Raw genomic sequence first — 24,909 nt, 5'->3', positions numbered from 1 at the left:
GCCCGATGACCAGCGGGCTGACTGCCGGAACCGCCTGACAACCGCGGGGCCCCCCCCACAGGGAACTGGCCCCGGGTAGCGGGGAAAACCTCAAAAGGGAGGGGGCCAGCACCCCGAAAACCCCCCCCCTGGAAAAGACGGGGTTTGGGTTTGGCCCCGGGGTGGGGAAAGTAGAGGTCCACCCCCCCGGGAACCAAAATTTTCTCCCCCCAGGAGGGGGGGTGGGGAGGGGGGGGGGGCAAAAAGAGGAAGGGGGGAGGAACACAATGGGGCCCCCGAGGGGCCGGGCTCCCAGGGGGGAAATCCCGGGGGAACGGCCCGGGGGGGAGCCCCCCTTGGGAGGTTTGCACCCCCGCCGGAGTCCTTCCCCCCGCCCAAAAGGGGGACTTGCCACTTTCCCCCCTCTCCTTCCCGTGCGGGACATTTTGGGGGGCGACGCTCGCCCTTTTTCCCCCCGGGCCCCCTTCATGAAACCTTTTACGGTATGAGTGGGCCTCTGCGACAGGGGTCTAAAAAAGCCCCAGCCCCGGCCGTTTTTTGGGAGGAATCAATGAGCTCCAGGGCCCAGGAGAGTTTTTGGGCCCGTCCCGATCCCCAAAATCACGATTCCCGCCCTAGGGAATTTGGAAAAATTTAAAAAGAATAACAATAATAATTTAAAAAGGTATTTATAAGGGTTTGGGCTGTGCAGAGAAAAAACAAAGCCGCTTTTGCACCCTCATTCACAACCCTGCATAAACCCAATACTGTTTAGAAACTTAAAAACAAAAGGGGGGCAGGGAAAGGGGGGGGTTTTTGGGAAGAGAGGGGTTTTTTAAAGGGCCCAAACTTAAAAGAGCTGCGTGTGGAGACTTGACGAAGCGAAAAGGATTCATTCCAATCGCAAGGTCCAGAAACAGAGAAATGAACGGCGGCCAACAGTCGAGTGTTTGAATCTGGGTATGCGTAAACAGAGTGGATCCGAGGCCGATCGTAGTGAGCGACCATGGAGTGTAGAGGTGAAGGCAGCCGCAGAGATAGGAAGGGGCAGTTCTGTGAATGCATCTATAACATAGAGTGCTGATCTTGTACTTTATCGGCGTGAGACAGGGAGCCAGTGAGATGTTGCAAAAGAGGAGTGATGTGCTCAGATCTTTTCTTCTGAGGACGAGTCGGGCAGCAGAGTTTTGTATGCACTGAAGGGACTGAATGGATGAAGCAGCATACCAGACAAAAGAGAGTTACAGTAGTCAAGGCGAGAGAGAATGAGAGAAACGACAAGTCTAGATGTAGCGTCAGTGGACTGATATTTCCGGACGGCACTGATGCGTCGCAGTTGACAGTAGCAGGACTGACATGTCTGACTGATAAATTTTTGCATGGACAGCGTTATTGTCAAGGACAACACCAAGGATCCTGACTGACGTGGAAAGAGGGATGGATGTACTGCCAAGTTTGATTGTGTCAATTGTGATGGAAGACAGTTTTGTTTAGTTCCTATTCATTGCTTCAGTTTGTCCGCGTTCAATTGTAACTTATTTCAAGTCATCCAGTTTTGAATGTCCAGGATGCAGTTGGATGTTTCTTGCAAGAGCGACAACAATTTTTCAGGGTATCACTCTTCTGGAGTTGAGTGTCCATCAGCATAAGAATGATGACTGATATTATGGCGGTTGATAATTTCAGCGAGAGGAGCAGTGTACACTGTGAAGAGCACTGGGCCTAAAACAGATCCCTGTGGGACTCCATGTTCGATTTTAACGGGTTCAGAATTGGAAATGATAACAATGACAGACTGGAATCGATCAGTGAGATAAGATTTGAACCAGTTTAGAACAGTGCCGTGATACCAAATGTAAAATGAAGACGGGAAAGAAGGATTGAATGGTCTATCGTATCAAAGGCGGCTGACAAGTTGAGAAGAGTGAGAAGGGAAATTTTTCCTGAGTCGGACGCTATCAGTAGATTGTTCAGAATGTGGGAGGAGAGTGGTTTCGGTGCTATGGTCAGCGCGACAGGCAGACTGAAATGGGTGGATGAGATTGTTGAAACAAGGTGGTTGTTAAGCTGCTTGAGGACAGCTTTTTCAAGGAGTTTGGACATGAATGGAAGATTAGAAACTGGTCGATAGTTTTTCAAAATGTTTGCGTCAAGGTTGGGTTTCTTCAGAAGAGGCCGGACAATTGAAGTTTTGAAAGTGGATGGAAACATTCCAGTGAAAAGGGATGAGTTGACAATATTAGTGATTGTGGGGAGAAGATGTGAGACACATTGGGAAAAGACCGAGGCTGGTATAGGATCGAGCTCACAGGATTTTACTGTCATTTCTTTTAGGATTTTATGAACTTCTGTTTCAGTCAATGGATTAAAGGAATGGAGAGGAGTGCTGCTGAATTGAGGATCAAGATGAACAGGTTGGAAAGACATTTGGTCTAAGATGGTACGAATATTTTGGACTTTGTCGAAAAAGAAAGAGAAGACATTGGGGAGTTCAGATAAAGTGTAGGTAGAAGGAAGAGGAGTCCTTTTTGCAGTTCCGAGAAGATTTGACATGACAGAGTAAAGAGATTTGGTGGATGTGGCATCGAGAACTTGAGAAGAAAAGAAGTTTGTTTTTGCTGATGAGATCATATGTTTGACTTTATTTGTTTTCGGAATATTTGATTGTGGACTTGCAGTTTTGTTGATCACCATCGTCTTTCCAGTTAGCGACGTTTGCGTTTTGCAAGTCGAATGTCTTGTGTGTACCATGGGGCGGAGGGTCTGTCAGGGAGCATGCGGGTAGTGGGGGGGTGCATGTTCATCCAGCAGTTGAGAGAGGACAGTGTTGTAATGTGTGGATACATCGGAAAGGGAAGAAATTTTGGAAAGGCGTTCAGCAGCTTGAGAAGAAAAAGTGTTAATGTTGATGATTTCAGGTTGCGACAAGTAACAGATTTTTTGGTTCTGGTAGGTTTTGAAATATTAAGCAAAAATATAACAGCATGGTACCTGCGCTTAGGCACCCAGCGAAAATCCAAACCCCAACAGAGAAAGGAAAGACAGGATCGACTTAGAGGTAGAAAAAAACGAACAAATCGAGGGGGCCGAGTCAAATTGAGTACACAGAATGTAAGAATACAATAAACACAAGCCGCATGCAGCAAAATAAGGCCAAATGAATACGGAATACGCTTAATAGCCAAAGAAAGCGTAAGACGAGACAGAACGTAAACCTGACAAGATGGCGTGGAGAGCCTTGGCCAAAGGAATAATTCAGCGCTTATAGCTTTTAGAGGCGTTTGATTGGCTAAGAGCAGACCGGGCAAGACAGCTTGTCTTTTCACTGTTAGCCACGCGAAATTTGGCCAAGCAGAGCAAACCGCTAGGCCTAGTTTGCATCAGTTTGACATGGTAAGTATATGTAACACCAAAATAAGTTTTGACCGAACAAGTGATGTGCAAAGGTGTAGTAGAGTGAATATATCCTGGCTCCATGGTTGTTTGCATACTTTTTTCAAGAAGTTTAATGTTTTCCTGGCCTTTGTTAAATGTAATCGATATGATAATTCCAAGTTAATTTTTATGTAAGGTGCACTCCAAGGGATTTAACTACTTTTTTATACTCCAGGGTGTTATCGTAAATTTTAAAGGAAGGCAATGTTGATGGACTTGATCTATTATTAAAAAGCATCAAGTGTGTTTTTCGGTTGATATTTGCAGACCATTCTCACTCATATAATTTGCTACTGTGTTTAATTCATTTTGATATAGCTTTTTTGACTACAAAACTAGAATGAACATAAAAGAGAAATTGAATCAACCATGTCGTCCATTCCGGCAGGTGTAACTTAACTTGCACATCTATCTAGATCCAGAGAAAACGGCTAAATGTTGCAGTGTGATTGCGGTGATAGCCACGTCTCCTTTACTGCGGACTTAAAAAGAAGTTTTAATTGCCCTTAAAGATTTTTTGAATGCCCAAGATACACCAGAATAATATGATTTAAACAGCGTTCTCACTGTGAATACCGCAATCGATTTATCGCCCTTAAAAAAGCATGTTTAAATGTTAAATTTTCGAACGTCAGTTAAGGAGCCATGATAGTGTATTGGGTAAGACAGTTTCTTCTCACCTAAACACACGGGGTTTGAATCTGCCTTCAGGACATTTTTTTCTTTTTCTTTTTTCTTTTTTTTTCCCCGAAGCTTTATAATAACAAATACAGAACACATTTTAACGATTAGATTTTTTTTTTTTTTTTTTAAGTGTATCACAAGTGAGTCTTGAAGGCCTTGCCTCTCTTGTTGTGTAATTCATATATCAGGCAGGTGTATTCTTTTTCATTGTAACTTTCATCCACATGCATATATCGTCAGCGTATTGAACCATTACAACATTCTTTGTTAGTTTTTTTGGTAGATCATTCATTAGAATGTTGAACAATATTGGAACAATTACAGAGCCCTGAGGAATACCTGTCTGCAATGTTCGTGTAGATGAATACGTATTCCCTATTTTAGCCTGAATTTTTCTGTTTTCTAAGAAGTCTTTTATAAAGTTACACATATGTCCCGATAATCCAATCGTCTTCAGTTTTAACATTAGACGTGAATGCCACACTTGGTCATAGGCTTTAGTAATGTCGAAAAAAGTTGCAAGCAAACATTTTCGTCTCGCAAACTGGTGCTTAACCTGAGTGGTTAATTTCACTAAGTGATCAGTTGTGGATCTTCTTTTTTTTAAACCTGCTTGATTAACAGGGATGACATTATTCTTTTCACAGTAGTATACTTGTCTGTATAACATTATTTTTTCTAGCAACTTACAGACATGAGAAATGAGTGCTATAGGTCTGGAACTGCCAATGTGTTTTTGGTTTGCCTTGTCTGAGTGTGCACGTGTGTGTGTGTGTTTGTGTTCATGTGTGCACACTTGTGCATGTCGACCCATTTGTATGGGTAAAAAATAAAATCGCAAAAAACAAATGTTAGAAATTATTAACTGAAAACTTCAAAACTGATCAGTAAGATAACAAGTTAGTATGGGACAAAACATAAATCTACCTATGATTCCTTGCAGTGAAGCCCTGACGCACAAGGTGACATACTCTGAAGATCATCCAGTGGCAGTCCTTCCCATTCACCCACACAACTTAGCCGTACGCAATGTCCTCCTAACAAATTTCAACCTCCTACAACATAACACTGAACTTAGTACCATTTTTCCAAAGCTGCCTCTCGATGCTTTCAGGAAGGATCAGAACCTTAAGAACCAACTGGTTCCATCATCCCTGCCCAGGACCCTAATCCCCACACCACATGGCTCTAACCCCTGCAATAACTCGAAAAGCAAAACCTGTCCCTTCATCAACTCTTCCAGAACATTCACTGGTCCAGTGGGGAAGTTTTCGGTCAACTCTACACTCAACTGCAGACCCACAAATATAGTATACATCCTCACTTGCACCCTGTGGGCAAATTATATGTGGGAGAAACTGGCCGCACCTTAAATGACCACTTTACAAAACACCTGCGATCAGTTAGGCTGAAGTATAATGACCCCATGGGTCAACATTTCAACAGCGCCCACCACAGTGTCATCCATGTCAAGACTGCAGCTATATGGTAGAAGCAACTCAACAGAACATACAGAAAACACATGGAGTCCCACTTAATTGCCCGCCTTGGCACACTCCACCCAGCAGGCCTCAACACCAGAGTGACCAGTGGCATCACCAGCTTCCCCCCCTTCTTACCTCATAACTCATTAGGGAAATTAGGTGCCACTCCAAAAGTCAGAATTATCTAAGGCCCTGATCAGGGCCCTTCATCTGAAACGGTTGTAAACAGCAGCACCCCAATCCAGGCCTTTCGTCCAGAGTGAGTTAAAAGCCCTATGTAAGTGTATTTTCATATTATCATTATCATCATAAGCAGAGAACACACCCCCTCAGTGCACACACGTGCACACACACACACACACCCTCTCTCCCTCTTTACCTCCCTCTCTCACACATACACCCTTCATCTCCTCTCCTTGCCTCACAGACACACACATACACACACACACCTCCTCTCCTCCTCCCTACCTCTCTCTCTCTCTCACACACACACACACACACACACATAGACACACACATATACACACACCTCCTCTCCCCCTCCCTACCTCTCTCTCTCTCTCTCTCTCTCTCACACACACACACACACACACACACACACACATACACACATACACACACACACCTCCTCTCCCCCCTTCCTACCTCTCTCTCTCTCTCTCTCTCACACACACACACACACACACACACACACAAACACATAGACACACACATACACACACATACCTCCTCTCCCCCCCCCCGTACCTCTCTCTCTCTCACACACACACACACACACACAGACACACACATACACACACATACCTCCTCTCCCCCTCCCTACCTCTCTCTCACACACACACACACACACACACAAACATATAGACACACACATACACACACATACCTCCTCTCCCCCCCGTACCTCTCTCTCTCTCACACACACACACACACACACACACAGACACACACATACACACACATACCTCCTCTCCCCCTCCCTACCTCTCTCTCACACACACACACACACACACAAACACATAGACATACACATACACACACATACCTCCTCTCCCCCCCGTACCTCTCTCTCTCTCACACACACACACAGACACACACATACACACACATACCTCCTCTCCCCCTCCCTACCTCTCTCTCTCACACACACATACACACCTCCTCTCCCCCTCCCTACCTCTCTCTCTCACACACACACACACACATACACACCTCCTCTCCCCCTCCCTACCCCTCTCTCTCTCTCTCTCTCTCTCTCTCACACACACACACACACACACACACACACAAACACATAGACACACATACACACACACACCTCCTCTCCCCCTCCCTACCTGTCTCTCTCTCACACACACACACACACACACACACACACAACACACACACACACACACACACACACACACACAACACACACACACACACACACAACACACGCACAGACACACACACACGTCCTACATCTCTTCACCCCCCTGCCTAACAGTTGTAGTTGAAATGCTGACATGCACTGAAATTCCTCAGTTCTAAAGGAAAAAAAAAATCGACCTGAACTGACTTACAAGAAAACTACAAAACAAAAGGAAAAAGAAAAAGAGAAGATGGCATCAAGGAAAAGGAACACCAAAACCCAGAAACTGTATGCAGTCAGCAATGGATGGAAGACTGGCATTTTCAAGCATTGGAATGGTGCATCAAGATCATCCAGGGCAACACACAAGACCTACGACATGATCGAAGAAACCCTGACGGCAAAGAGACAAGCCAGCCATGAGAACCCACCAATTTATGATATCGGTGTACACCACAAAGAATATGTCAATCAATCAAACAAGGAAGACAACACAATTAACAGTGATCAAGAGGAAAGACAAAATTCTGAACCAAACAAAAATAACATTTTTATCTGTGGCAATGCAAAAAAGGAAGAAAAAAGTTAAAATGTTCAGACTGTTAAAATAATATTCACTATTTGTGTACCAAACTTCCAGTATACCAAATATGCATATATTCAAACAGTCACAGAGAAAATTCACCTGCAAAACATGCAGCGAAATATTTTGCAATGAAACAGTAGCTGACAACATGCAATAAGAACTGAAAGAAACATGTCAAACACAGAACAATGACACTGCGAAAAATCACATAAGAATTGTTGACCTAACTATTCTGGAACAGATACTGAAATCGCAACACCAAACGACTTGAGTTCTTCAAAACCTGGAATCATCTATTCAAAACTTGGTAACATCAATGGCGGACCTGCAACACCCCCAACAAAATCAAGTGCCAGTTGCTCAGATTATGGACAGTCTCAGAAACACCGGATCTAATGGCAAAAACAAAAGTGGACATCCTTGTGACAAAGAAAGTCCTAGTACTACAAAAGGTGTTTCCACTCAGACATCGGTAGAAAATGAAAAGGTACCATCATTACTGAGGTCATTGGTGAAATTGCTATTTGGTAGAAAGACCACACCAAGATCTTCCAAGACATCTAAAAACAAAAAGGACTCTACTATACCACCTTCCTACAAAGACAAAGGCGAGCACATTATATCATCACCAAGTGACAGCTCTGCCCCTTACTGGCGACACACGGATTTCAACAAAAAGTCAGTTCTCATGACTGCCACAGACCCCTCAACTCCTTCAACAACTACCAGCAAGGACAGAAAGACATCACTTGCCTCCAAAGGCAACATCACAGCTACAAGTCCAGCTGCTGAAGCCTGTGATTCTAATTGTTACAAAACAAAGAACCAAAAACAACAAAACAAAAAATTCAAAATAAAAACCAACACCACACCAAATATCCTAAACACAAAAGAAAAACAAATGAGACAAAGAACAACACTGAAAGAGAAGATGTGAGCTGTGACATCAGTGAAATTATTTCAAGTAGTGACTCTGAAAGTAAGGCAACTAATACTGAGAAAGAAGATGATGTTTCTCATGAAGAGAAAGAACAAGGCCAACACCAGCTCCCACAAATCATCATTTATCATGATTCCGTCCTTAGGAAAGTTGATGACATCAGTCTTGGGCGATCCTAAGGCTTGGAAATACAGAAGTAAAAAGCGTACAACACTAGTTACTGCACAAAAGACATCATCAGTGAAACGTCACCAGATGCTGTACTTCTGCACTCTGGTATTAATGATCTGAAGAAGAAAAGTGCAGAAACAGTGGCAACCAAACTTGTCACAACTGTCTCCAAACTACAAGAAAACTACCCGAATTCTAAGATCATAATCAGCAAAGTGACAGAAACAAAAGCAGAAGTCACACACAAAGCCAACTTGCTGAATGCCTTAATTTACGCCAGACTGCATGACAACACAAACATCTTGTTCCTTGGTCATGAAAACATGTGCATCTGCAAGACGATATCCATCCCAACAGAAAAGGAGCAAGCTTGCTGGCAGCAAACATTGGCCAGTACATAGACCACATGTTCTGGGAAAGGCCAAAAAAGAAATTTTGTCAAAAGTACTGGAAAAGACCAACAAAAAACTATCATGAGAGACCCATGGAATACACAGATTCAAGGCACTACTTGAGAGACGCAGCAAGACACAACAACTACATGATGGGCGACAGCAGTACAAACAGATGGGACAACAGACCACGTTGCAACACACAGAGCAAGGTAGCTTTGACTAGATCGTTCGCAATTAGGCCTACCTACCCTGTTATCACAACAGAAGGCCCTACAGAAATGGCTACTCAAAGAACACATCATTCTCTGGACACACCACCCAGTCCAGCCGTATGATCACACAGCAAAACAACCCTTCACTTATCAACGGGGATATGACTTTATCTGCAACAGACATCAACAATATGGGACAGAGTAACTACCATTCTGATTACTGATCACAAAATGTTTGACTGGCAAAGAGATTTAGGCAGTGACAACTGATCATCAAAAATCTACTTAAAAGACTATGAAACCAGTCCAGAAAAAATGAATTTACATGTATTTTAGTTCACTGTTTTTTTACTGTTACCATGTGTTAAAAAATGACAATATATAGATGGCCCAGGAAACTTTTAAACAATTATTGGAAACCAATACCTAGAGCAGACAAAGCATCAGTCCGAGGCCAGGAGTGATCTTAACTCTGTGCAGTTTTTTCCCTTGATTTTCGATCACTGGTGATCGATAGAGACTTTTCGGAAATGATCAAACATAAATACACCTTTTTGTTCATAAAAGCAAACGTTCACTAAAAAAAATCTTTGACAGACGCATTTATCATGAAAAAAAGTATCCCCCCCAAAAAAATTATTGTCCTGAATCTACACGAAAGGAGAAGATCACCACATGCTTTTGCTTCTGACGCCATCTTTTTTTTTAATTTTAAGCAGGATAGTTTCAGCATCCCTGGAAGGTTCTTTCTATTTTTTTTGTTTTATCTTTTTGTCTTTTTTATCTTTTTTTTTTTTTTTTTTTTTTTTTTTTTGTTCCGTCCATCATCATTTTTCTCCTTTTTCTTTCTTTTTTTCATTTTTTTTCTCATATTTTTAATCTGTTGTCTTCCCAATGGCATGTTCAAACACTTACAAGACCATGCAACATATATTACACATACATGATGGCTTCACACAAAATCATATTCCCTGAAAGAGAAGCATGGTATACATACACACACACACCCTCTCACTCTCTCTCTGTCTCCTTTACTCACTCAGTCCCCTCCCTCTCCACAAGCTCTACACCTAAGTGGTGGTGGTGGTGTGTCCATCGAGATCGATGATGACCATCGTTGTCATCCAGCTGGGGGATGGGGGGAGGGTGGTGGTGGGGTGGGGGGAAGGATGCTCATGAATCTATCTGTGAGTGCGCAGATGGCTGAATAGTCCAATCTGCGCACGAAATGTTCGCTGACAGTTGGGGCAGACAAAGACAGGCATATCATTGTCAGGGAGCTTGTTTGCCCGTGACTTTCTGGCCTGCCTCTTCTGAACAGCTGCAGCAGTCCTGTTGGCCTCGCACAACTTGGCGCCTTTGTGCACAGCAGCGCGCCATTTGTTACGGTCCACTGCAGATTCCTCCCAGGAGTCAGGGTTGATATCAAACGCTTTCAGAGAGACTTTCAGAGTATCTCTGAAGCGCTTCTTCTGACCTCCGTGTGATCTCTTCCCTTGTTGCAGCTCGCCATAGAAGAGCCTTTTGGGCAGCCGATGGTCTGGCATGCACGCCACATGTCCAGCCCAGCGAAGCTGGGACTGCATCAGGATGGTGAAGATGCTGGGAAGGGTGGCTTTTGCGAGCACCTCTGTGTCTGGGGTCCTGTCTTGCCACTTGATGTTCAGTAGCTTCCTGAGGCATGTTGTGTGGAAGTGGTTCAGCTTCTTGGCATGTCGTTGGTACACTGTCCAAGTTTCGCAGCCGTACAGTAGTGTGGGGAGAACTACTGCTCTGTAGACCTTTAGCTTGGTCTCAAGACTAATGCCTCTTCTGTTCCAGACATTAGCATTGAGTCTACCAAAAGTTGCACTTGCTCTTGCAATCCTGACATTCACTTCATCGTCGATGGTCGCATTTCGTGACAGTGTGCTGCCAAGGTATGTGAACCGCTCCACCGCACTGAGTCTCTGACCGTTGACTGTGATGTTGGGCTCAACGTAGGGTTTCCCTGGGGCTGGCTGATGGAGAACTTCAGTTTTCCTCGTGCTGATGGTAAGGCCGAAATTCCTGCTGGCAGTGGCAAACTTGTCGACGCTGAGTTGCATGTCAGCTTCAGATCCAGTGTTGAGGGCACAGTCATCAGCAAACAAAAAGTCTCTGATGATGTCTGTCATGACCTTCGTTTTTGCTTGAAGCCTTCTGAGGTTAAACAGCTTGCCATCTGTTCGGTACTTTAGGCTGATTCCAACATCGCCATCTCTGAAGGCATCAGTAAGCATTGCAGAGAACATGAGGCTGAACAGCGTTGGAGCCAGGACGCAGCCTTGCTTGACACCATTTGTGACAGCAAAAGGAGCAGATGTTTCGCCATTGTCCTGGACTCGAGCCTGCATGCCTTCATGGAATTGGCTGACCAAGGAAATAAATTTCCGAGGGCATCCGTACTTGGCCATGATCTTCCACAGTCCCTCTCTACTCACAGTGTCGAAGGCCTTAGTGAGGTCGACATAGGTGGAGAACAGATCAGCATTTTGCTCCTGACATTTCTCTTGCAGCTGCCTTGCAGCAAACACCATGTCGGTGGTTCCGCGCTCTTTCCGGAATCCACACTGGCTCTCAGGCAAATGACCTTGGTCAAGGTGTGCTGTGAGGCGGTTTAGTAGGATCCTGGCAAGTATCTTGCCTGCGATGGAGAGCAAGGAAATGCCCCGATGGTTATCACAGGCTTGCCGGTTCCCCTTTCGCTTGTACAAGTGAATGATAGATGCATCTTTGAAATCCTGGGGGATCGTCTCTTCTTTCCACATGAGTGAGTACAGCTGATGAAGCTTCTCAGTCAGCACAGTGCCTCCATCCTTGTAGACCTCTGCTGGTATGGAGTCTGAACCAGGTGCTTTGCCACTGGATAGCAGACGGATTGCTTTCTGGGTCTCAAGAAGTGTTGGTGGATCGTCCAGTGCTTCGTTGGTGGGGACTTGTGGGAGACGGTCTATGGCTTCATCATTTATGGAGGAAGGGCGATTTAAGACACTGTTGAAGTGCTCAGCCCATCGTTCGAGAATGTTCTCCTTCTCGGTGATCAAGGTATTCCCATCTGCACTGAGGAGGGGGGATGATCCTGAGGATGTGGGGCCGTAGACTTCTTTTAAGGCATCATAGAACCTCTTCATATCGTGCCTGTCAGCATATCCCTGGATCTCATCAGCTTTGTCACTCAGCCACTTATCCTGCATCTGGCGTAACTTTTGCTGAACAGTCCTGCGGATGGCATTGTACGCATCCTTTTTTGATGTGGACTTTGGGTTGCTCAGGTAGGCTTGATGCAGACGGCGTTTCTCATCCAGAAGCTGCTTGATTTCATCACAGTTTTCATCAAACCAGTCTTTGTGCTTTCTGGTCATGGGTCCCAGGGTCTCTGAAGCTGTACTATAGATCAGCTCACGCAGGGTCCTCCAGTCAGACTCCACGTTATGGTTGTCCAGAGAGGCGGATTCCAGACGATCTTCCAGCAGCTCCACAAAGGACTGTTTGATGGTGATGTTTTTCAGCTTAGCGATGTTGAGCCGTTTTGGAGCCTTCTGGCCTTGGGGGCGTCTCTTGGGTTGGATTCGAATATTCAGCTTCGAGACTACAAGGCGATGGTCTGTCCAACACTCGGCGCCGCACATGGTCTTTGTTACACGTACATCTTGCCTATCCCTTTTCCTGACGATGACATAATCGATGAGATGCCAATGCTTTGAGCGAGGGTGCATCCATGACGTCCTGTTACGGGTAGGGAGGCAGAAAACTGTGTTGGTTATCAGCAGTTCGTGCTCTGCACAGGTCTGAAGCAAAAGCAATCCATTTGGGTTGCAGTGGCCCACACCGTGCTTTCCAATCACTCCATCCCAGGAGATGTAGTCAGAGCCAACTCTAGCATTGAAGTCCCCAAGAATGATGAGCTTGTCTGCTTTAGGGATGGCAGAAATGACAGAGTGAAGGTCCTCGTAGAACTTCGCCTTCACTTCATCCGGGTTGGTCATGGTTGGGGCGTAGGCACTGACAATGGTGAGGTGCTTCTGGCCAGATGCCAGTGGGAGTTTCATGGTCATAAGCCTATCGTTGACTCCCTTTGGGATTCCAGCTAGCTTGCTGACAAGTGCTGTTTTTACTGCAAAACCAACACCAGCCTCACGTCGCTCTTCGCTTCCTCGTCCACTCCAGAAGAAGGTGTAACCAGATCCCCGTTCACAGAGCTCGCCTTCGCCTGCAAGCCGAGTCTCACTCAAGGCTGCGATGTCGATATTGTATCTGGCGAGTTCGGATGCAACTAGTGCTGTTCTCCTTTGGGGTCTGTCCGCGTTATCTCTGTCCAGGAGAGTCCTTATGTTCCAAGCACCAATGGTGAGAGGAACGATCCTTGTTTTTTTTCTTTTCTTTCTCTTTGTTTCGACCGCTGATGTAGGGTCCCCGCCAGCCGCGGTATGCTGGCCAGGGTGATATGGAGCAGGCAATTTTTAGGGCACCTTTTCTAGCCCCTTCCTCATGCCAGGGAGGTGAGCAGTGCATTCCTAAAGAGGGCTGCTCAGACGCTCAGATGGCTGCCGAGCTCCATCGCTGCTCCTGTCGACGAAGAACGACCCTATGGCCTGAGCCGCCTGTGTGCAGGTCTGCGGCTGCGACTGCCAGTGTACCCACACCTGTCGTTTCGTCGCTCGCCTGTCGCCACAGGACTTGGGGGTGATGAAATGATGAAGGATGAAAGGTCATTTAGGATGACTGATGACTTGCGCGATGAGTTTGTTTAAAGTGAAGAGGAGTTGCGCAACGTCGACCTCACTCTCTCGTCCGGGTCCACCAATTTCCAGTGGCAAGACTAAGTCGAGACGACTGGAGGATGAGCACGGATGCAGTGGATGACCAAGATATCCTTTCGGTGTCTCATCTTGCTCTCTGCACTCCACAGTGCGTTGCTGCAACCGCCTTCCTCTCCGTTGAACCGATAGGTTTCTTCCGCAGATTCTGCCGGATCCAGACTTCGCATACATGGGTAGACACACCCCGGGGGCCAACTGCGTGTGGCATGCACACAGCACGGTGGAGCTAGATGGCCGTCGGTGGCTCTCCTGAGCCGACGCCCTTTTATGGATCTCCATAAGGGTGTCTAGCCACCCGCCTCTCCAGTCCCAGAAGGGAGTGGTGGGAGTGCCGGTTTAGTCGTCGGCAACCCGACCCTGAACAGGTTGTACTGGATTACAGGTTACCAGTAGCAGATCTAATGACCTGACCTGACTACAATAATATGTATGTGCACACTGAATACTACCCTCAGGATTTTTTGTGGGCCTGACTCAGTGTTCTGGTATCTTAACAGATACTGATCATAGGTTACGTAGGCTGAGCTCTGATTCAAAGATAAGGTCAAGATTTTTGCACTTGCTGTATTTAAATTTGGAGATGGACAGTTTTGCTATTAACAATATCGTATTGATTTCCTTTCGTTTTTCATCAGTTGGAATGTCCATTTTTGTTGTACCAAACAGAGCTACTTTTTTATCCATGGGAATCAGCGTATCGTAGCGTGTGAGAATGAGTTGTTTCACATGTTTCCAAAAGGAGGAAAGTTTGGGGCAGGAGTAAAAGGCATCTTCAATATCGGTTTCTTGGCACCAGTTACATCTATTTGTGTCCGTTACACCCATTTTGGCAAGCAGAATATTCGTTGGGTAAATATTGTGTATGAATATGAAGTGAAGTAACCTCAGTCGTGATTCTTTCGTACATTCCTATGCTAATTTGAAGTAGTCGCTTACATTCATGTCTAGCTTACGTTTCCAAAACTGAGCAGCACATATTTCATGGTTTTGTTTTCAGGTGAATGTTTTCCTGATTTGTTTATTTGACAAGGTATTGAGGTTCCCCTCTTTTGTTGCAATGTCGTTTGGATTTTCATCGTTGTGGACATCATTAGCTAGATGGAGTTTCCATGTTTGTGGGATTGAGTTTATTATGGCATTGTATTCAAAAAGAAGGCCAGGGTCAGCGCCTAATTTACACACTATTTCTTCATACGTCATTATATTTCTGTGCTGCCAAAGATCCTGCATGACACGGATGCTGCCTTTACTCCATTTGGGAAAGTGTAGCGCATTTTCTTTGTATTTTATATTTCTGTTATTCTGTAACGGTTCTATTTTTATGTTTTCTATCAGTCTGTCTTCAGTATTTCTATACGCTTGCGAATCCTGGACCCTCACTGCAGAACTCCAGAGAAGAATCCAGGCCCTGGAAATGAGATGCTTCCGCAAGATCCTTAACATTACATACAAAGACCACATCACAAATGAGGAAGTGAAAAGAAGAGTCCAAAACGCCACTGGCCCATTCAAAGACCTGCTAACCACAGTGAAGGAACGCAAGCTCCGCTGGTATGGACACGTCACACGATCAGACGGCCTAGCCAAGACCATCCTGCAGGGTACCGTACAAGGAAGGAGGAAGAGAGGCAGACAGAGAAAGCGGTGGGAGGACAACATCAAAGGGTGGACGGGCCTGCCATTTGCCACAACTCAAAGGGCCGCTGAGGACCGAGGCAGGTGGCGCGAGCTGACCAGGCAGTCATCCATGGTGCCCCAACGACCCACCCACGGGTCAAGGGATAGATGAGATGAGATGTCTTCATTAAAGATGGCCACTGTTTTTATTACATCTCTCCAAAAGACTGACCACTTTTTCCAGTTTTTTTATAATTTCACACTTGAAACTGCTATGACTATCTTGAAAGGGGGACATGTTGTATCTTGCCAGAATGCTCCAGTCAGATTTTGTCTCTTTAAGGAGTCTGGCTGCCCATTTCACCAAGAACATTTGCTGCTGGTGTTCGATGTTGATCATGTTTAAACTACCATCTTCTTTGTCGAGGCTGAGAACGCCTCTTTTTATTTCTTCAAATGCTTTTTCATTATTAAACTTTTTTTTCCCAAAAAATCTGTACATTAATGTGTTAATGGTGTTCAGAACTTTAACTGGTACAGACACTACCTGTAGGACGTGAGAGAATTGTGACAGTAGAAAAGTTTTTGCCAGAATAACTTTACCATACAGAGACGGGTTTCTGTGTTCCCATTCCATTGTTTTATCACCTTAGTTATTTTTTCAACTCTGGATTTCCAGTTTTCTTTGATTTCCGAAATTTCCATTTCTGCTGAGAAATATATCCCCAGAAGTTTCAGTCTGTCAGATCCCATGGGAATGCCATTTATTTCACCTGTTTCATGTTTTCTTGACCCTAGCCACATGCCCTCAGATTATTTTTATTTAACTTCAGGCCTGAATACTCCTCGAACTGCGTTACAATATCTGTAGCTATTTGAATATCTTGTTCACCTTTAAGGGTTAATGTTGTATCATCTGCAAACTGTTTTATTTTAGAGTTGTTGCTATGGTTGCACACATCGTCGAGCAGAGTTAGGTCAATCCCTTGAATATCTTTATTACTTCTAATTCGATCGCCAGTATTTCTACTGCAAGTACAAAAAGAAGTGGGCTGAGGGGGCATCCCTGTCTGATCCCTCTTTCTGTTAGAAACCAATCAGCCACCCATCCACCATTATGAACACAGCTTAGTGTCTTGTTCATTATGGTCGCAAAACAATTTGTGAACCTTGGGCCAAAGTTAAAAATATCTAAGGCTTCGATGATACATTTTTTTGGATAATGTATCAAAAGCCTTGGAGAAATCAAGGGCAATGAGAGTCCCTGGTTGATTGGTTGTGTTCAGGTATTTTGTGAGATCATCGAAAAATCTCAAATGGACTGCGATGTTTCTACCTTTTATGAAACCTACTTGATCTTCATTTACAACTGATTTGATTACATTTGGAGTCTCATGGCCAGCGCTTTCGTAAATATCTTGTAGTCTGTGTTTGTAAGAGCAATTGGTCTATAATTTGCGAGGTTATTTCTGTCCAAGTCATTGCCTTTGTGAATTAAAGTTATGATTCCTTTTTTCACTGAAGAAGGTAGTTCACCTTTCTTAAGTGCATCTGTAATACAACGATGGAATGGCATTTTTAATTTGTCCCAGAATGTTTTGTAGAATGCTGGTGTCCAGCCATCACTACCGGATGCAGTGTCTTTGTTTAAATTAGTAAGGGCTAGTGTCAGCTCGTCCAAAGTTATTTCTCTGTCACATTGATCTTTTTCTTCTTCTGTAAGTACTGGATAATCTTCATTACTCAGGAAATGGTCTTTTATATGTCTTCCTCTTCCTATGGATATGTCCTTCTTGTGTAAAATTTCTCAATCTGGTTCAATATTGTCTGTGAATTGTCTGTCATGTTTTCGTCTATGCGTAGAGATGTTATAATGTTCGCAGCTCCATTTATCTTTTCAAGGCGGAGAAAATATTTTGTGTTTTTTTCACTATCTTCTATCCATTTGGTGTGGATCTGAGCACCTCTTGCTTCGTTTAATTCTTGTAGTTCTATTTCTTTTCTTAGTTGCCCAGCTTTCAATAACATATCTTTATCATGAATGTTCTGATGTAGTTTTTGTTCTATTTCGTTTAGCATTTTGATTTTGGCGTGTTTATTAGGAAATCGATTTTTGGTGGTTTTTTTAATAGCTCATGCAAAATGACTTGTATCTAACCTTAAACATTTCCCAGGTCTTTTGTGGGTTTCCTTCTTGAGATTGTGAAAAATGCGAATCTATAAATGTGCTTGTTTCTTCTAGAAACCGTTCCTGAGACAGGAGTGAGTTGTTAAATTTCCAATATCCTGGACCTCTTTGAAACTTGTTTGGACTAAATATCGCTTTCACAAGTTTATGGTCTGAGTGAGGGAATAATTCAATGTCTGCTTTCTTCACAAGTGTAATGGAGGTAGTGTCGCTGAAAATATAATCAATTCTTCTAGCTGTAAAAGGAGCAGATCTTGACCAAGTGTATTCTTTGGCATCTGGATGGACAGACCTCCAAGTATCTTCCAAGTCAAAAGAGGATAACATTTCTAGAAGGGCTTCTTTTTCTCGTTGTGAGTGAGGCTTGCCGGCTATGTTGTCTAGAGTATGTATTGTTCTGTTAAAATCACCCAGAACCCACAGGTGGTCGTAGTCTTGCTTATGTAACAAGTTGCCGAGTTGGTTAATGAATGATATTTTGTCAACGGTTGTATTGGGTGTGTAGCAATTAGCTATGACAGATGATTTGTTGCCGTGTACAATTCTTATTAACAATATTCTCTCTGTTGCTTCAATGAGTTCTGCATGAATCTGTTTATGGCTGGAAATGAGAATTACAAGTCAATTGCTTCTATTAGTACCTACAATACAGAATACACTTCCAGACCACTGCGCATTAATTTGGGACAATATATCATCTGTCACATATGTTTCCTGCAAACATGCAATGTCTAACTTTTGTTTTCTGAGGAAGCCAAATACTACTTTCCTTTTCAGGTCATTTCTAAGCCCTCAAACATTTAGAGTACCAATGCATATATCATTAGTCATATTTGAAAAGGTGGTATCAATTTTTCAACTTTCTGACGCGTAAATTATAATCGTCAATCGTTAATCAAGTCCATTAATCAAAGCCAAAGGTCGCGAGGGAGTGGTCAGGCTGGTTGGGAGAGAACATGTGTCAAGTGTTACCCCCCTCCTCCGACACGCTTTCCGCCTCTGCCTCTCCATTGTGTTCTGGCTGCGTCAGGACAGCGGGCTTTTTGTTATCTGGAAGACTTTGACTTGTGGTAGGGGGAGACTCGCTCCTTTCCCTCTTTTTTCCGGCGCTGTTCGCTGTGCTGTGAGCAGGCTTTGTGTGGCTGGTTTCCTTAATTTTCTTTGCCGCATCGCTGGCGTGCGCCAGCGGCTGCACACAGTGTGTTGGTGCGGTGCCGCTCTGAGCATTGGACATTTCCTCACCCACTTCCTTGTGCTCGTTGGTTTCTTCAAACTGCTCTGCTGCTGCTCCCTCCTCCTCTGTAGCAGGGGGCTCAACAGAGGGGCAGTCACACATTTTGTGTCCCTGTTGCAAACATCCCCTGCACACCACCTCTCCCTCACAGTTTGCTGCCAGATGTCCGTCCTGTAAACACTTGCTACATTTTACTAGTTTTTGTTTTTGCTCCTTACGGGTAGAGAGCCACGGTGAACACACCAAGTTCTGAGACTGGTCGCAGAGGTGTGCTCGGCACAGAGATGAACACAAGCCTGCGGCCAGTCTCGAAACATGTCAGCCGTCCATCGGGGTTCCTCACTAGCTCATTTCAAAGTAAGGATCTGATCTCCACTCCTAGCTTCTGCAGTGCGGCTTCAATGTCTTTGTTGTCCACACTGAGAGGTACATTGTTTATCCACAGTTTGGTGGTTGGTTTCTCATCAGTCTGGTCTCTGATAATGAAAGGATTTTTGTCCAGGAGAGAGACACGTGCTCCCCTGAACAAGAACCCCTCCAACAAGAGCTTGTCTCTGGTTTCATTAGTTTTCGGATAAATCCGCCACAGACCACGTGCACGCTGAGCACCACGGATTGTCTCACGCCCACAAACCGCTTCCGCAGCTACACATACATCGTAGACTGTAGACAGCGACTCTTAGTCTGGCAGTGCACACGCTGTAACATAAACTGGGGCTACTGGCGGGGCCGGCATTGCCACCACCATGATGGCTCAAGCACTGAAAAACTCCTTTCCTATGAAATTTCTTTTTCGTTCTCCACACAGATGTTATTTAGACAAACACAATACACACCACTTCACTCACAGACTGTGCTGGTGAACATTGAACTGATGTTTTAGGTATATTACTTTCACAGTTTTTTAGCAAAAATGTATGGAGCACTGACGATCTTGGTCTGCCGACATCTACTTCCGACGCCATCTTGAATTTTGACATTTGACCCAGCAAGTGCTCACCAATTTTTCCTGCAATATGACTTCAAATGACTCTTTCTTGGAAAACCAAGCCTTCAACAGCTCCTATAAAGAGACCTGGGAGATACAGGATACCTTGTCTGACAGTGATACATACCAGTACTCTGTCTCCCTTCCTTGATTCTAGACCACAGCAGACGACACCATACGTGAGTGTTTCGTTTTCTTCATTTGATCTTAGTAAACTAAAAATATTACCGTTTTGATACACAAATGATGAAAACTGGTCAATGGAAATTATTTGTCAGCTTATTTCTTATTTGTATTATTGATCATTTGACAGTCAATAACATATAAACATATAATTCTGCTTCAACACATCACATGCTGGATCTAGCAGACTGGCCCAGTTTCTGCTTGCGCACGAGCAAGTGCTTCACTATGAGAATTCAAGACAAACTAAGCAATTGTATGAACGATGCTGCGCTGGTTATAATTGTGTGTGTTCATGATTTATGCATTTTTCACATGACAGACTGTATGTGCGTGCGTGCATGCATGCGTGCGTGCGTGCCTGCGTGTGTGCGTGCATGTGTGTGTGTGTGCGTGCGTGTGTGTATGTGTGTGAGTGTGTGTGTGTGTGTTTTCCCCTTGCATACCAGGTTGTGTCTCTGTGTGTGTGTGTGTGTGTGTGTGTGTGCGCGCGCGTTTGTGAGTGTGTGCATTATTTTTGGGTGCACATTTCTATCAGCTGAAAAAAAGTGATTTTTGCTTTTTGTTACAGGAATACAGGTTACAACACGGAAGATCTAGGATCACAGAACCCTCTCACCCCTTTTGAACCTGGAACCTACCTGGAGGAAATAAATTAACAAGTCTTCTTTTTACAGATTTTGAAAAAAAGCCTTGATGCAATCAATCATTCCTTGTTACTGCGTAAATCAGAAGTTTATGAATTAACACCAGAATTAATTCATTGCATCCAATCTTTTCTTTCCGACAGGAAACAGTAACAGGTAATAATCAAACTTCTGCACTTACATTTATCTAACACTGAGTAACACAGGGATCCATTTTAGGGGAAATCTCATTCTACGATAATGTCAACTTCTTTCCTTGTTCCATGAAATTTAAAGGCGAAGTGTTTGCAGATGACACATGCATTCATTCAAGCAATTCAGATGCATGCAAACTAACAGGTGAATGTCAAGACAGTAATTTAGTATTCATAAACTAAATGACTGGACACAATTAAATGATATGACATGTCTTTAAATGCCCAGAAAGCTAAATGCATGTATGTGTCTGCACAACATTTTATTATTTGAGTAATGTTTTGTGCATGCTTGCGTTGGAAGAGTACTTGTGTTATATGGGGAAACATGCTTGTAAAATGGGGTGAGATGAAGTAATCGTGCACGATCATGTGTGTTTGCTTTTTTTTTTTTAGCAAATGAAAAATGCAGGTATATGTTTTGTTTGTATTTGTATAGGTCTTTTTTCTTTCAGGTTTACTTTCTGTTTTCTTCTGTTTTTTTGGTTCAGATGGCTTGATGTAAAAAAGCAGCTGCTGCTTATTCAATGTTCCATCATGAAATAAAATTCTGATTTTGACTTCGATTTTTTTACACGCACACTCATACACACACACTCACACAAGCACACACAAACACATACATACACACCTTCATGTTCTCTCTCTGCCACACACACACACACACACACACACACACAACCTCTAGTGTCCACCAAAACAACAGAGGACAAAATATGTGACACTGACCCTATTGACGCACTCCATAAGGGGCACACGCACGGTCTGGTTCCCCTCAAGCGACACCACACAGGCGGGTGTCTCAGGGGTGGCATCCATCAAGGCTAGCACTGCCTCTGCCCCCATCCTTGACCCCTGTCAGCACACAGTGCACCATACACTGGACAAACTAAACATGTACCACATTTCTGACACATGGACCATGTCAGGAAAAATCCAATCTGCTTTCTTTGTTTTCAAATAATGGAAAAGACAGAAATGAGGAACGTCTGTATGACAGAAAGCGTATGTGCATGTGCAGGTGTGCGCATGCATATTGATGCGTACCTATGTGTATACATACTTGACAAGAACAGCCAACAGTGCAGGCCAAATAAAGGGTCATGTCTGACAACAGAACCTATAATACTTCTCACACATGAACCACGTTAGTCTGGTTCTTTGTATTCAAATGATGGAAACAAGGAATAAAGCCTATTTGAGAGAAAGAGCAAGTGAGTGTGTGCACGGTGAATGCATATGTGCATGTGTACATATCCATGCTACATTAACTGACAAGACTATTCCACAAATCTGTTAATAATATTGACAATAAATTTAATTTCTTAGTAAGGTTTTAGTCAGTTCCAGTGGACATATTATCACAAAATAAAAATGAAGGAGAAAACAAAAAATCCACCCATACCAATATCCTGTCGAAAGCAGAAGGACTCCCTCCTCTCTGAACATGGCCAAGCACTGTCACACGGGTGTCGTACTTCAGCTCCGTTGTCAGCAGCTGTTCACAAATCATATTTATAATAAACAGTTAATTAAGTAAATCATAGCTGCCAACCTTTCAGAATCAAAATTAGAAATCCTGGTGGGGGGTGGGGGTGAGATAGTGGGGGTCAGGGGCAGCACTCATCTGAAACTGCAGCCTTTATTATATTTAAACTAGCAAACTCTTAATCAAACTGCAGCCTTTATTATATTTAAACTAGCAAACTCTTAATCTCCTGAAAAGAAAACACCAGACACAAAACAAACCTGAAGCATTCTTCTCAAACCCCAGAACAGACTTAAGAGAAATATTTTCAGCAACAGAGAAGAATATATTGGAAACTGAGAGGAACACTCTTGGTATCTACATTATCACATGCAAAACAAAACAACACCTTTCTTTTGAAATTTTGAATCCTTCTTTTTTTCTTCTTTTCTTTCTTCTATTGTACAACTGCAAGTTCTTCTACTGTATTCAGACATTAATTTCTTCAGATAAGCTAAGGTAACTTTCTTGCATTTCTACAATAAACTGTGTCTTAGGTCAGCGTTGTGGCAAGGTCCCTCTTGACACTTGTTGATCACTATCAATGCCTCTGTGCTGTCCTGACCCATGGGAAAACCAAAGTCAGATTCTTCTTCAGCTGAAGTATTTTTACTTTTTGCCGTATAAAATTCAGCCTTGGGAACATCTTGATTCTCAAAATCTTCACCCTGTGATGTCTTTATGGTCAAGAACTTGTCAGAAAGAAACATAGTATGCTAATTTTATCTGTAAAATCTTTGAGACTGTCAGAAAGAGAACTGATGAACAATGTATTTGTTGTGAATGTTTCCCAACAATAGGATTACCAGTGTGTGTGTGTGTGTGTGAGATGCATGCACGCGTGCAAATGGGAGAGAGAAGGGGAGGAGAGATTAGACCCGATTACATGTGTAAGTGAAATGGTTAGATCTGCATGTGTGTCTGAGTGAGTGAGTGAGTGTGTGTGTGTGTGTGTGTGTGTGTGTGAGTGTGCATGTGTATGTGCACACATTTGCGTGAGAAAGAGAGAAAGAGAAAGAGAGCGAGAGAGGTGCCAGTCCAGTGTGAAAGTGAAAGAGAGAGACAGATTTAGTTGTTACTTTGACATCAACGCCACCCTCCTCTCCCTCCTTTCCTTTAATCCATGACTATGCACACCTGTGCACACACAAACACACACTGTCACAAAAATTCATTCCATGAACATAATGTGAATGAAAGAATCTTTGGTATTTCAGCTGTAGATCCCAGATCTAAACACTGCAGGCATTGGGGGTACTGCAGCAGCACTGGCTGACTGTAAGCATGCATAAGAAGGGATGACGTCAATCCTACAAAGTTGCATACAGTGATGGCTCTTGGGCACAGGCATGTGCATGTGAGTCCGTGCGTGTGTGTGTGAGATACAAGGGACTGGGCAGTGCACTGTCAGGACGAGGGTCTCCTTCAGACAGCTTCCCATCTGACCACTACTGTGTGGTGCCCCACCTCTGTTTGAGGCCTACCACCCAGTCCAGGTATGTGGAAAAGGAGACTAGCTGCCATCAACCTCACCACCTTCAGGAACAACCTCCAGTCATCACTCAGCTCTTCACTCCTGCCACCCACAGCCCACCAGCAAGACCAGTGTCTTCAAAATGCCCTGGACACATACAACACAGCTGAGTGCTGTCAAATCACAAGTCAATCCCTGTGCCCGTGGTACATTACTGTCGCCAATCAGCTCACTCCAGGAAAGCAAGAGTGTCACAGAATGGAACGGTGTTGGCTGAAGTTCAGTTTTCACATCCACAAGGACTTCAATGCCACCAAATACCGGACTGACAGACTTGTGTTTAAGGCCAAGTCCTCTGTCTTCTCTGGAACGATCCAATAATGCTAAAGCTCAGCCCAGCGATATAAACAGAGTTTGTATCTAGTATACTTTTTGTGCTAGAATATTTAGAAATTTATTATCCTTAAATCCTCCAAATTACCTGGCAAGGGTACAGCACACAAAATTCTCTGGAACTGAACAGGTAAAGTGAGACTGGAACAGTGGCGATGTGCTGTGTTGTGAATCTCAATGTTCTTTTCTTTTAGCCTCAGAAAGGGGGATGTAGAGTAGGGCATCTGCTATAGCCTCAATCTAGACAAAGCTATATCAACCAATGAGATTAGAGGGAGCTCCTGCTGGGATAAACACACCTCCGAACAACAATCTTGAAACAAGACGGGCCACTTCCAAATAAACTACTTCCAGCACAGACGCAGAACTACTCAGGTAAACT

The 24,909-nt window shown here is 43.9% G+C and overlaps 1 protein-coding gene across 8 annotated transcripts in view; it reads right to left on the bottom strand.

Annotated features, from left to right (window-relative positions):
- LOC143277158 (ATP-dependent 6-phosphofructokinase-like) overlaps nucleotides 1–24,909 on the bottom strand; it is a 193,925-nt gene that overhangs the window by 126,840 nt on the left and 42,176 nt on the right. For all 8 annotated transcript variants that reach the window (XR_013053689.1, XR_013053690.1, XM_076581916.1 and 5 more), the window contains exons 8-9: nucleotides 22,538–22,630; nucleotides 21,862–21,987 (exon numbers count right to left, since the gene is read on the bottom strand). Coding sequence is in view for 6 of the 8 variants with exons in the window: in XM_076581916.1 (XP_076438031.1) it covers nucleotides 21,862–21,987; nucleotides 22,538–22,630 (219 nt within the window). In the remaining 2 variants the exon portion in view is untranslated. The remainder of the gene's footprint in view (nucleotides 1–21,861; nucleotides 21,988–22,537; nucleotides 22,631–24,909) is intronic.

The sequence above is a fragment of the Babylonia areolata genome, chromosome 33 (genome assembly GCF_041734735.1).
Source record: "Babylonia areolata isolate BAREFJ2019XMU chromosome 33, ASM4173473v1, whole genome shotgun sequence".
NCBI classification, from domain to species: domain Eukaryota; kingdom Metazoa; phylum Mollusca; class Gastropoda; order Neogastropoda; family Buccinidae; genus Babylonia; species Babylonia areolata.
The sequence above is the reverse complement of the archived record's forward strand: the minus strand, read 5'-3'. Positions and strand labels throughout refer to the sequence as shown.